Source organism: Geospiza fortis, unplaced genomic scaffold (assembly GCF_000277835.1).
Source record: "Geospiza fortis unplaced genomic scaffold, GeoFor_1.0 scaffold55, whole genome shotgun sequence".
Classification (NCBI taxonomy): domain Eukaryota; kingdom Metazoa; phylum Chordata; class Aves; order Passeriformes; family Thraupidae; genus Geospiza; species Geospiza fortis.
The window spans coordinates 5,984,944-5,998,693 of NW_005054308.1; the positions used below are offsets into that span (position 1 = coordinate 5,984,944).

The 13,750-nt window shown below is 54.2% G+C and overlaps 1 protein-coding gene across 1 annotated transcript in view; it reads right to left on the bottom strand.

Annotated features, from left to right (window-relative positions):
• Nucleotides 1-2,398: 2,398 nt before the first annotated feature.
• Nucleotides 2,399-13,750, bottom strand: part of CAMK2A (calcium/calmodulin dependent protein kinase II alpha) — a 31,605-nt gene continuing 20,253 nt past the window's right edge. The window contains exons 12-18 of the mRNA XM_031055196.1: nucleotides 13,472-13,512; nucleotides 8,735-8,767; nucleotides 7,603-7,651; nucleotides 6,239-6,314; nucleotides 5,329-5,423; nucleotides 4,749-4,986; nucleotides 2,399-4,554 (exon numbers count right to left, since the gene is read on the bottom strand). Coding sequence (XP_030911056.1) covers nucleotides 4,754-4,986; nucleotides 5,329-5,423; nucleotides 6,239-6,314; nucleotides 7,603-7,651; nucleotides 8,735-8,767; nucleotides 13,472-13,512 — 527 coding nt within the window. The 3' untranslated portion in view covers nucleotides 2,399-4,554; nucleotides 4,749-4,753. The remainder of the gene's footprint in view (nucleotides 4,555-4,748; nucleotides 4,987-5,328; nucleotides 5,424-6,238; nucleotides 6,315-7,602; nucleotides 7,652-8,734; nucleotides 8,768-13,471; nucleotides 13,513-13,750) is intronic.

A 13,750-nucleotide genomic window follows, 5' to 3' on the forward strand; every position in this document is an offset into this window, starting at 1 on the left:
TAATATATTTTTTTGCAATCATCTTAAATAAATATTTCCATAGAGATTTCCTGTAAGTATATATATTTTTTATATATATATAATATATAAGAGAGAGAGATAGATCTCATTTTCTTTCCTTAAACCACTGTTAACATATTTTCCCTGATTGTCCAAAAAATGTTACAAAAGCCCTAAAATTGTGCAACAATTAGAAAAAAGGGACAACAATCCAAAGAAGGAAGGAGCCACTCGATACAGTCCCTCCACTGCTCCCTCTCTCCCACTCCCTGTTGATGACCTGCAGGAGGGAAGGAGATTCAGATGAATCTGGTGGCAGAGTGGCCACCAGCCCCTGCTCTGGTGTCCCCACAGCCTGCTCACATCTGGGTTTCCCTGTCTGATACGGACAGGACCTGCACCTTGGGACATGGGCAAGGGTGAGGTCTCTGCTGGCTGGAGGATCTGTGCAGCATCAAGAGCGTGGGGTACACCACAACCCATCCTGTGGTGGGGAAGAAGGGTCAGTCTGTCTCCTGGGGTGATCAGAGGATGTGATCTCCAGCTGGTAGACACTCTTGGTCCATGGGGCTGTGTGGCTGCCCCTTCACACACAGCACTGCAATCCCACCATGGGCTGCAGAGCCCACCAGGAGCTCCAGGTGGGAGGAGATGACTGCTGCCTGCTCCAGCTTCTGGAGATCCATGGGGCATCCATGGGAGGAGAGGCAGGTTTGGGGTCAGACAAGGATTTGGTGCCTGGCAGAAGGGGCATTTCATGCGGGTTTGGGGGGAAAGACAACTCTCCCAGCAGTGTCTGGCTGGGGTGAGGAGGAGGGTGCCTGCTCCTCCAGCAAAGAGCAGAGGCCTCTTTGTCTTCCAGAGAGGATCCATCAGCAAGATGTGAGAAATGATGATGTTGCCAGTGGACCTTGGCAGCCAGGAAGGGAAAACAGGCAGCTCCCAAACCCACCTGTGGAGCTGGGAGCTTGACACCACTACAGCAAGTGCCTCCAGTTAGACATCCCCTGTGGTTTGGGAGAGGAGGCAGAGAGGATGAGTTTGGACGACTTCCAAGTTTGGTTTGACACAGGCACCAGGAGACCAGAGGAGAGGAGTTCTGTCTGTGCCAGGAAATGAAATGTGCCATAGCCTGATCTCCAGCCTTGGGGCTGATGGGACAGGAGGTCCATGGTGGCAAACTCCATCCCAACAAGGTGGCCCTGTCCATGTTGGTTATTAGGGACATCCCTGGACGTTGTCATTCCCAGAACCATGGTGGAATTGTTGGGGCAATGCCCGTTTGCATGTGTCAGGGACAGTGTCAACAGCTTAAAAGCAGAGATGTAACAGCAGCATCCCTGGCTCTTCCAGCCAAAGAAGGATGGTGGAAACTTATTTATATAGCTTTCCTGCAAGTTTAGGAGAAATCAGCAAATGGGAAGGAAGACAGAAACAGATGCTTTCCACGGATACTGAAAGAAAAGGTGGAGGTCCATCAGTGCTTGCTGAGATGTTCTGGAGATACAGGAACCCGCTCTGGAGAAGCAGGGCAAGGTGGGGCACAGACACCAGGCAGGACAGACCCCTAAAGTGCAGGTGCTTAATGCTGCCAGCGTGGGCATGTTGGGAAGTTGGGTCTTCCTTGGTCAGGCTGCAGCTTGACTGGAAGACTAGAATGAGTTAAACTTCAGACTCTGCTTCCCTTGCAAAGGAGTGTTGCAAGGACATCCAGCTGCCTCCTGAGGAGATAATCTTAGGGAAATATCATGGAGGAGAAACTCCCTCCAAAAGACACCTCAAAGCCTTCCTGGGAGCCAAGATGCTCTCCCTAGAAGTGACTGTGGGTTCTCAGTGAAAGAAGAGAACATCTCATCTGTTATTCCCAGGGAATCCCACCAGACCCCCAGTCCCAGCCCTTTCTCAGCAGCAGCTGCCAGAGCAGCTTCATCCTCACAGCCCATCCAAGGTCCACAGCTATCAGCAGTTCAAAACCAGGCTGTGATGGCATCTGCCCTTCAGCCCCCATGCAGAGCCCTGATATGATGTCCTCCATCATCATCCACCTTATACCAATTCCCAAAAATCCTCTTGACACCTGGAGAGCTTGGACATCAGAAGGTGGATGACACTGACCACGGCTGGCTTCAGAGCCAGCTCTGGAGAGGGAGAGAGAGAACTGTGAAAGAGCTGAGTCCTTCCTTTAAAAATTAAAAAAAACTTCAGCACTACATGACTACAGGAAGAAAAACAGATCTGTAAAAACACCCAAACTCTACCCTAAAAGTTAATCCTTTCCCTGCATGGATTTCCCTGCTTTGGGGAACTCTTGCAAGCCTATGGTGAACAGGTCCACCAAAGGCATGGGGAACCCCACGGGAACCCATGAATCAGCTCTGTGATTTGCCCCCAAAAAGGCATCTCCTACAAACATCACCAGCAGCCATTGCACTGCTGGCACAGAGGAACACGCCAAAACTTCTCAGGGCCTGTCCGTGCCCCAGCAGTTTAGATTTCTTCCCCTCCATCCAGTGGGAAAATATTTTTGCAGTCTGCAAGGACGCAGCTGCGTTTGGCATGGTGGCTGTCCCTGCCTCAACAGAGAGCAAAGCATTCAAAACCACGGAAAAGGCAAAATACACACTCAGAATTTACATGGAGGAAACATTTCCTCTTTTTTTCCCTTTTTTTTTCTTTTTCCTTTTTTTTTAGGTCCAAAACAAGCAGTTTTTGTTAGTTCCTTTGTTTTTCAACACACGCACCGTCTAGAAAGTTAAACACCATGCAGACAAAGAGAGTGGAGCTAGAAAGTACCCTGGGGCAGCAGTGCTGCAGGAGCCTCACACCAGTGAGTGAAGAGGCTCCAGTCAGGAAAAAGAGAATGTGAAATGGAAGAATTGCCAGAAGAGCACCCACCCTCAGACCTCTACCTGATGGCAAAGAGGTGAGACCAACGTTCCCCTTCCCGGCCATGTCTTCTGTCCTGAAAGCCACATGCTGGTGGCACTCCCAGAGCCACCACTGTGGTTTGCCCTGCAGGAAGACCCACGGGGTGAAGGAAGGTGCCACGGTGATGTGGGTGCCCCTGGAGATGGGGGCCCCTGGAGATGGGGGCCCCTGGAGATGGGGGCCCCTGGAGATGGGGGCCTTTGCCACCCAACGCTGCAGGACAGAATGGGACAAGCCACCACGGTGTGAGAGGAGGGGGCTGGCAGCCGTGGGACCCCTGGCAGGAGCATCGTGGCAGAACAACCCCACTTCAAATGTAAACGCAATGAAAAAACAGCAACCCCCGAAAATCCCCCCTCCCGCCCCACTTAAACAGTTGAATGTTTCTAGTTATTACATAAAGATCCATTTCAGCAAATACTCAAAATCAAGTTACGAAATACACGGTAGGTTGGTTTGTTTTCCCTATAAAAAGGCATGCGCTCAAAGGAGAAGACAGCGAAAGGCTTGTTTGTTGTCGTTGAAGCACAATCAGATTCTGCAGTTTGTCACTAAAGCTTGCATTCCTTGTTGTCGCTGGAAGGAGTCACGGGGGCCATGGAGGTTGGTGCCCCGAGCCAGCAGCCAGCTTGGCTGCCCCCATCCCATCCTGGGAGTCGGGAGCAAGGGAACGCCAGTGCTGCGTGTGGGGGGCAGGGGTGGGTGCTGGGGTAAAGGATCCAGGCTGGGTGGTGGGTGAGGAAGAGGAGACTGCAGGGGCGGTGCTGCTGCCCCGACATGGATGGGAGAGCCCCAGCTCCCGTCTGTGCTGATGGGAAGCAGTTGTCATTCTCCTCCTCTCTTCTCCCAGCATCGCCAGTCTCTGCTCCAAAGGGAGAAGGGAGGAAGAAGGGAGAGCATCCTTCTTGGCACAGCAGTTGCCCTGGAACCAGGGTGCAAACCTACTTGCTCTCCTGGGAAGGAGCCAGCCTATGCTGGGAAGAGAAAATGAACAGATAGCCTTTACTCACCCATCCAAACACGGCCCTCCTTGCACAGGTATGCATGAAAAATGGACTTGGCAAATGGATTGAGTTGCAGTTCCCTGGAAGAGGCTGCTGGGAGGGAGGAACTCGGGTTGGGAGCAGGCAGGAGTCATGGCAGCAGACAGGGACCTCGATAGCAGCAAAGCAAAATCCACCATAACAAAGGATGCAGCAGAGAGCAGCTCAAAACTGCCCCCCTTTCCTCGGAGGGCTTCCAGCAGGGGTGGGGAAGGAGGTGGATGATGAGCCTGAGCCCAGTTCAGGAGATGTGCTGAGTGAGAAGGCCACTGACGCTGTACAGCCGATGAGGGGGGCCTGTACACCAGCCAGATGCTTGGGTTTGAGTTCATGGTTTCTCTTGTTCTGGTTCATGCAGAGGAAGGGGGCCCAGCGCTGTGACCCTGGCGGGGTGGGGGTTGATGGATGCTTGTGCTGCACTGGCGGGGCTGTCGTGTGTGTGCGGTGAGAAGCGAGGGGTTATTCCAGCAGGAACCAAGCAGCGGAGCCAACAGCCAAAGTCCCGTAGGTGAACATGTCGGAGGGGGTCTCCCCTTGGTAGTCAGTCAGTGACAAACCCAGCACGGGCAGGGCCACACTTCAGCTGCAAAACATAATCCAGGAAGAGCCGGAATTCGTTTTGACCATCCCTTTGGCAGAGCATCCCTCTCCCCACTGCTACCCCACAGCAATCAGCCATCTCCCCACCACAGATCCTCAGCACAGGATCCCACCTCCTGTGAGCTGCAGCGTCCCCACCCCCAGCCCTCCCCATCCCTCATACCCCTGGATGCTCACAGGGATTACTGCGGTAGGACCGAGGGCGCGCCGGATCTGTGGAAGTGAACAATCTGCCATTTGCCATCGCGGCGGTGCCAGATGCGGGTCTCCTCGGACTGGGCAGTGCGGGGGATCCCTCCAGAGTCCACGTACTGCGTGATGCGGATGTAGGCAATGCAGGCAGACTCGTCCCCCATCAGGTGGATGTGGGGGTTCAGGATCGTCGTGTGCACAGGTTTGCTGTTCCGGGACCACACTGGAGAGGGGATAAGCACAAGTGGATTCAGGCAGGGGAAGGAGTTTGAGTGGCTCTTGCTCAGGGTGACAGCAATGTTGGAAGGGGAGGCACGTGTTAAGCTCTCTGCTTAATGGGGCTGAGTAAATGCTGTACAGGTGGATTCAGGATGGGTCCATCTAGAAAACAGCTAACCTAACAACCTCTACAGATACCTGGCCCCAGGTAACCTAACACCTCCTGCTGGGATCTTCCAGATCAGCCAGAGATGCTCCCACACAGCAACCCTAGCCCTATTCCCTCCCCCTTGACAGGTACATGGGAGGTGGGAAGGGTCCCTCAGAAAGCAAGTGAGCTGCTTACGGTTTTCAAAGTAGAATCGGTGGAAATCCAGGCCTTCCACAAGGTTGCCCAGAGCCTCAGGCTCAAAAGCAGTCATTCCAGGGTCACACATCTTCCTGGGGAGCCAGGAAAGGGAGAGAAAAGGGAGAGGTTATCTCACCACTTCTGGCATGAGAGCCTGGAGAACCCAAATGCCTCCTGCTCGGGATGGCTCCCTCAGCCTGAGGCTGAGGAGTGTCTGCACCAGTGAGTAATTCTTGCAAAAATCTGACCTCAACCCTGCATTCTGCCCAACACACCTCCCCTCCTGCCCACTAACTGTAGCCAAGGCCCCACCAAAGCAGGGTGCCTTCTCCATCAGTCACGCTCTGCAATTAAACCTCCTCAAACATTGTCATCATCTTTACAAGAAAAGAAGACATCAGGGAAAAAGCTCATATTATCTGCTCTGTGTCAAAATATCCCTGCTGCGATCCTCTGAGGCAGGGATGACAACCTGCACTCACTCAGACATCACTAATTACATCAGCCTTGGACACAGAAGAGGTGTACTCTGAACAGCATCAGCTCAGCAAGCAGAAATCATCTACACTTCAGAGCAGCCTGTGGCAATCTGGATATAACGGATTCCATGGATACAAACACTTCTTTCACCATAAGTCATGTTTACAATTATTCCTCTTTCTGAAAACCAAAAGTTGGGCTCATCTGTGACAGTGAGACCAGAGAACTGCGGCCAGCTGAGCACAAGATCAGCATCAGGCTCAGAAACTGATGTCTCCTTCTTCTCTTGGATGGTCTCCACTCTTCCCCACCACATCAACCTTGTCACCTTGGGCAGCAGTAAAATCTCCTGGGCAGCACTGTAACAGTGTGAGACACTGGGAAGCTGAGCCCTCACCCATCCCAAACCCACTCTGGGTACACTCACGTGTAGGACTCGAAGTCGCCATTGCTTATTGCTTCAATCAGCTGCTCCGTGACTTTAATGATCTCTTGCTTCCGTACTGTTGGTTTAAAGAGAAAAGGGAAATAAAAGGATAAAACAAACCAGAAGTAGGCACTGGTGTTACCATATCGGTGAGAGATCTTTATCTCATCAGAAACAGACCATAGGATGTGGGAGGACTTTGGAAACTGTACAGGGAAAAAGCAGGAGAGAGACTAGGGAGAGAGAGGTGGAGAAGGGCTCTTCATCTCCAGATTTTCAAAGCCAGGGCGAAACTGAAAAATGCCTGTAATTTCCTAAAGAGCCAAAAGGTTAATCACCAAGTGAGAAGCTACCCTCAGCCCAAAAGTTGGGACAGGTTGGTCTTGGTGGAAAAACCTTGCCAAGCTGGGACCCTCTACCCCATGAAGTCACAGCAGAAGCCAGCTAGGGCAAGCTGGACCAAGGATGCTCTCACCTTCCTTTTGAAATGGGAGGAGACAGTCTCAGAAGGGAGGAGAACAGGTGAGTGACATGTGCAGCCACCCCAGGAGATACAAGACCCTGCAAAGGGCACAGAACTGTGCAGCCTCTGCCAGAGATTCCAGGCACTGCCGGTTCATCTGGGAAGGGATGGGCTGAAAGAGCAGCTCTGGGGCTCCCAGAGATGCAGGAGGGACTGTCAGAAGTAACCCTGGGCTTATTAACAAAGCTCTGCTTCAAATGCAAATTGTCATCGTGCTTGACTTTTTTTTCCTTGCATTGTGACTCATGAAAGGAGAGGGAGCATGTTCCTAGGAGCTGTTCACAAAGGCGAGGGAATCCCATCACTTCCTGAGCACCACCTGCCTCCACATCCAGGCCCAAGGAGTCCCTCTCCAGGAGGACAAGTTGTCCCATTAGCTCTCATGTCAGGCCAAAGTCCATTTTGCTTTGTGCCGGGATCACTTCATCGAGAGACTTTACAAATTAACACGGATAAATTATTCCCTGGGTTATTCTTAGAAAGCTGCCTCTGGCAGGCAGGCAGGCAGGCAGCAGACAGGGATTTCCCCTGGAGGCTTTTCCCAAAGGGAAGCTTATTTTAAAAGAGCAGCCAGGCTGCTATCCCTGCAGATTTCAGCCATTTCCACACCTGCTTTCAGGGGACATCTCTGTTCATGGGAGCACCTCGCTCCTCACAAGCAGTGCCCCAGCTGCTCGTGTCAGCAACCCAGCAGTGAGGAGTTAAAGCAACTTCTGACAGGCCCTGAGGCAGCTTGATGGTCGTAGGTTTCACTGTGGCAAATATCTCATGAGGGGTGGCCCGACCCATGGGCACCCCTCCAAAACAACCTGCCCACCTTCCCACTTGCCCCCACTGGTACCTTTGGTGTCTTCGTCCTCAATGGTGGTGTTGGTGCTCTCCGACGATTCCTGAGCAAAGAACAGAAAGGAGACATGGCGTGGTGAGGAGAGTCTTCCCCCCCTGACAGATGTGCTCGTGTGTTCGACAGCCCCCCGAGTCTGACCCCACAGCTCAACTGTGCCAACAGACAGAAACCAAGGAAACGCCAGCAGGTCCAACCTGTCCTCAAACACAGCTCTAGGGCAGCACTGGCAGAGCCCTCCCTGACCTCCACTCCTTGTGGCCAAGGGCACAAGAGGTGGGCTGTGGAGGGTCTCGTAGGAACGGCGCTGCCTTTCCTACTGACACCTGTGGGGACAGAGATGGGGGCAGGTCCAGGGGCCATGTGGAGGGTTCCTAGGAGCGTTGCCGGAGGGGCAGGGAGAGGGGCTGTGCAGGGGTGGAAGACACCATGTTGACTGTACAATAAAGAGAGAGATGTACAAATTAACAGCGAGAAGGAGCTGGGATGAGAAAGAGGGGACTGTGCAGGAGTGAGAGAGACCACACTGACCGCAGAGTAGGGAGAGAAATGTACAATAAAACAGTGCTTCCAAGACCCACATGGACCACTGAAGGCTGAGACACAGCTCTTTCAAGAAACAGCTGAGCACTACACAGATTTGGGGGGAGAGGGGTACTGACCCCCCGTCTCTCTCCGGGAGCCTCATCAAGGCAACTCTGCTAGCGGAGCTAGAGCAATGGCTCTGCTAGCTCTTCCCAGCAGAGCCTTGCTTGTGTATTACCCAGAAGACCCCGATGTAGGTTGGCAAGGTGTCCCATGACCATACAGTCCCCGCAGAGGCATGGAAGGTGTTTCTCCAAGGCTCCTTGGACCGATGCAGCCTGCAGACCTGAGTCAGGAGAACTGGGAGAAACGGCATGAGAACCCATCAGCAAGAACCAGGGCTGGCTTCCCACCAGCTGGTGGCCAGCAAGGGCCTGCACCAACCCTGTTAATGGGGTTTGTGGGTGATACGGCTTTGAGGATGTTCCCTCCAACCCCGCTGTCCCTTCTTCCCTACCCCGAGGTAACTTCCAAAAACGGGGGAAGCTGGAACATGTGGAGAGGCCCAGCAATATCGGCATTTAGGAAGACGAAGGACACTCACCATTAACTGAACGCTGGAACTGGACTTTCTTTTCTGGAAAAACAAGGAGAAGAGATGGAACAGGAAGAGACACAGAGTGAGAAAGGCTGAGAGCAGCACACGAAAGGCAGCAGCTCCTGAGCCACCCTTCTTGATCCTCATGGGCAAACGAAAGGCGCAGAGGGACTCGTTGCTCCTGTGGGGACGTGCCGCTGGCTGCAGTGTTGGTGGTGACTTGCAGCTCCCTCCCCCCATTCCTGCCAGCACTTTTCTCTCCTGACCTGGTCCAAAAGGGAATCCCCTAGGAGTCAATGACCATTCTGGCGGCCTGTGGCCAGGCCAGCAAGCTCACAGGAACAGAAGCGGGGTAGTGAAAGGCTAAGGCAGCTTCACCACAGCCCTGTGCCCAGTGTGAATGCTCTGCTGACTTCTCTAGATCTGCTCTGGGTGCATCTGCTGACGGCACTGACTGCTGTGGAGACACTCCTTTGAAACTAGACCAGTCCTAAGCTGGCTGATTTAAGGCCAGAAAGGCGTTAAGGCCTCAAGGCAGGCTCACAGTGTGGGAAGCAGTCCTGAGCACAGCTCCAGTGCTTTAAATCAGGACTCCAAAGAGGAGACCTGCATATTTATCTCAATCCTTGACCACTACCACTAGGCTTTAAGGTTTTTCAGTTGGATGACCCGGTATCCACTCTTCTGCTTGCAATCCCAAACTACTTCTGGACTCTGCTTCCTTACTGTGCTCTGCTCCCCATCTCCATCTTTAATTTAGCTAGGAGACAGGGGGACATGCCTGCTGACCTCATAGCCCTTCTGCACCTCTGGCTCCCAGGGAATGAATCCCAGTGTGCGTCAGGGAATACCAACGTGCAGAAATCAGAATCTGCAGTGCCAAATAGCAAAGTGCTGTACCAGCATATTTAACAAGGCACCAGCTGTGCCTGCCCTGCAGAGGGAAAAGCAGCACACACTGTGCAAATCTCTTGGAAAAGCCCATAGAGCGACCCATTAGGGTGCGTGGGTGGGCTACAGCATAAAACCTCATGATATCCATTCTCCCTCATTGCTCCTTTCACATCCTGACTCCCACCAGCATCCTCAGTGAGTTTCCCCCTCTACTACTGCTGCTCTCCCCTTCCTTGCTAGGTCATAGAATCATGGAATCACAGAATGTTTTGGATTGGAAGGGACCTTAAAGATCTCTCCAGTTCCCAGTAGACCAGGTCGCCCAGAGCCCCATCTAACCTGGCCTTGAACAATTCCAGCGATGGGGCACCCACACTTCTCTGAGCAATTTGTTCCAGAGCCTCAACACTCTCACAATAAATATTTTCCTCCTTATATCCACTCTAAAACTGCCCTTTATCTGTGTGAAGCCATTCCCCTTGTTCTGTCACTCCATACCCTTGTCCAAAGTCCCTCTCCAGCACTCTTGTAACCCCTTTAGGCACTGGACCATCTCTTGCCTTTCCTTCACCCAAACGAAGGATGTCCTAAAGGGCAGAGTGAGCTGTGGTATTTTGTCAGGAACCTCAAGGAGAAAGGGAGCCACTGGAGCTGGGCTGTTGCAGGATGGACTGACAGCTCCTGCTACCCAAGGACATGAGACGGGGCAGCAAACTGCAGAGATTTCAGACACAACAGAATGCAACACAAAGCAGTGACTGCACCGAGTCTGGACATACAGTGACAGGATGTGACACGGGGCAGTGAGCTCTCAGCCCAGGACGGGACAGGATGTGACACGGGGCAGGGATTCCACCGGTTTACAATGGGACACGATGTGACACTACACAGGGCAGTGAGAGTACCATAGCTGCTGGCACCAGAGGGCCCCCCCCAGATCCCAGAGCAGGGCTCGAGGAGGATTTCTGGTCCCAGGAAAGCTTTCAGTAGGTGAGGAATTTCCTCAGGAGGGTGAGTTTGGAGCCCTCTAAGCCTGGGCTGGCACTGTGCTGGTGTTGGAGGGCTGTGCAGACAGGCCAGAGAGCAGCTCCAGCTGCCTGCTGCCCACCAGCCCAGTTTTGGGCAGGAAAGGCAGGGCTGGCTGCCTGGGATCAGCCCAGCAGGTTACTCCAAGTGGGGACACCACTCTCCTGACACTGACCAACACCACGTGGCCCTGCTCTGAGCAGGCAGGACCATCCCCTTCCCACTGTGCCAACCACTCAAGGCAGGCTTCCAGGTTCCTACCTCGCTTTTCCAGCCAGTTAAAGAAGTTAACACTGCTCAGCAGTGTCCTGACATTTGCTGGTTGCCCAGTGGGCCATTAGAGCTTCACCCACATCACCCAGCCTCCCCGTGAGTGAGTTATGCTGCAGGTTACCCCAGGCTGAGCATGGAAATGAGAGGTGGGGATGGTTATGCTGAAGGTGGACAATGCAAGGAAGCTGTTGGGAGTGAGCTTGTCTCTACCTTGTCTTCTCCTCCTGCACCCTCCTGGCCATCTAGCCAAGCTGTCTCCTCTTTACTTGTTGAAAAGAGGGCAATAAAAAAGCAAATTCATTCTCAGAGTTTGTCCACACTCTCCAGATGAGTGCTGGTGGGTAGGTTGTACTTGGAATGAAGCCTCATCATCTGCTCCCTTCTGGCCAGCGAGGGCTGAGGGCTGGGGATGCAAACCAGCCTCTCTGATTCTGCTCTGAAACCAGACTCTCCTCACGGAGTTTCAGTGAAAAGCCAGAAGGTTGTTCACCCAAACAGGCTATTTTGCTACAATAGGAAGTGCCTCTTTTCCCAGGATAATGTCTGCTCTCAAAGCTCCTTTGAAGTCCAACAGGGAGCATCATTTAGCAAGCTGGGCTGGCAAATGATTGTCTACCACAACACAGAAATTCAAAACTGTCCCTTTTTGCGGGAAAATTAGATTCAGGACTGTGCCTGATGAAGCCTCTTCATCCAGCAATCTCTCCTTTAATAGGCTAAAAATGCATCTTCTGTTTGGTCTCACCTGTGCTCCAGCAAGGAGCTTGTACCAAGTCAGCTCTACCTGTGGTGTCACATCTTAGGTGACTCTTAGAAGCAACCAGGACATCAGAGCAGCAGAGGACAGGCCAGCAGTGGCTGGCACATGGGGTGTTGTGACTACCATGGATCTGCCAGCCCCAGCCCTATTAATTCTGTCCTGGAAGTCTCATGATATCCTGACAGCCCAAAGTAATGTCCTCTCAGAGCCATCCAGGCCATCAGCCTCATGCTGCAGAATAACACTGCATGGCCAGAATGGCCTCTGGTGGAGCTGAGCCCAGGTTTGGAAGGCTGTGCATGGTCTCAGTCCTTGCAGGCTTCTCCTGTCCCAGCTGCTGGGTCTGGGAAGAGTGAGAGAAACACAACCCATCTCTAGACTGTCAGCTTCACCAACCATCCGTACTGAGGAAGGAAGAAGCTGGCTGAGGGCTCTGCTCTTCCAAAACCCTGCACCTGTCACAGCCCAACAGTGGGGTCCCTGCAAAAAGGGCAGGAGAAGGTTCTGTAGGTTTTCCCAGCACAGGGCCCCTATGGAGGAGGAAGAGCAGCCACACTGCAGTCGGGCTCCCAAAGCTCTGCCTGATGATGGAGGATGTCACCACGATGTCACCAGGCCAGCTCTCCCTTGCTGAGTGATCCATTGTATTTATGAGGGGAACAGATAAGGAGAGAAGGACCCTCACATGGACCATTCCTTCCTGCAGGAGGAGTTTAACAGAGCTCAATAAACCACTGCTATCCACCACAGCTCCATGTCACCAGAAACAGCAGAATTCTGCTGCCTCCTGGAGCCACCTTGTCCTGGAGCAGAGCTGCACCCCACCTCGGAGGGGCTGATCAACCTGCAGGCTCTACAGCCCAAGAAACAAGATCCACCGAGCACTAGCTTGCTTTTAGAGCATCGCCAAGCCATTGACTCTACCGAAGCACCACCACGTTTCTTTGCTGTCTGCACTGGGCACAGGAGACAAGCAGCACTGTTAAAAGCACCCACGCGTCACCCAGCAGCACACCAGCCCCTGGTACAGGATGGGACAGGAACTGGGACCAGCCCCACCAGCTGTAGAAGGACCCCCATGCTGAGGAGCAGGAGATGAGGCCACCCATCCCGCTAGAGAGCTGCTGTTGGAGCCATGGTCCTGGGCTGCAAAGCCGCCTCCTGCTGTCCCCTGCTCTGGTCCAGCCTCTGCCTCTGCCCCTTCCCTGGGGGCAGCGAGGGACACGAGGATATTGCCGGCACTGAAACAGCAGCGAGCTCCCGCAGCGCACTCTCCATCCAGCACCAGCCCGCTCCCCTCGCCCCTGCGCTGCCAAGCCTCCTGTGCGCTGCCGGTGCTGGCAGGAGCCCGGGGACACACCGGGACAGCCGAGCCAGCAGCTGCCCTTTAAAGCGCGGGGTGCAGCAGGGACTGCCGAGCGGAGAGCACGGGCACAGCACGGAGCCTCCAGGGCCAGCGGGGCACGGGAACGCTCACCGCCGGCACGGCACGGCAGGGGGACCCCCGACACAGGGACCCCCGACATAGGGACCCCGACACAGGAACACCTGGCACAGGGACCCCGGCACAGAGACCCCCGGCACCGCCTGGCACAGGGACCCCGGCACAGAGACCCCCGGCACCGCCTGGCACAGGGACCCCGGCACAGAGACCCCCGGCACCGCCTGGCACAGGGACCCCGGCACAGAGACCCCCGGCACCGCCTGGCACAGGGACCCCGGCACAGAGACCCCCGGCACCGCCCGCAAGCACCGGGGCAGGCAGCACAGGGCACCGGGGCTCAGCTTACCTTCACGCCGTCATTCTTCTTGTTGCCACCACTTTTGCCTCCTGGAGAGAGGAGGAAGGAGATTAGCAGAGCCAGGCAGGGCACCAGGACCAGGAGGGCTGGGATCAGCAGCATGGTGCCGGGTGCCAGGGCGGCAGGAGCCCCCGGCCCGGCTGCTGGGGTTCGTCTTCTCTCCAGCAATCACCGTTGCACCCGTGGCAGCTCAGGGGCGACCTTGCCAGCGCTGTCCTGTCCTACCGCAGCGGCTCTTGGCCCGGGGCCCGGCCCCACCCCAACCTC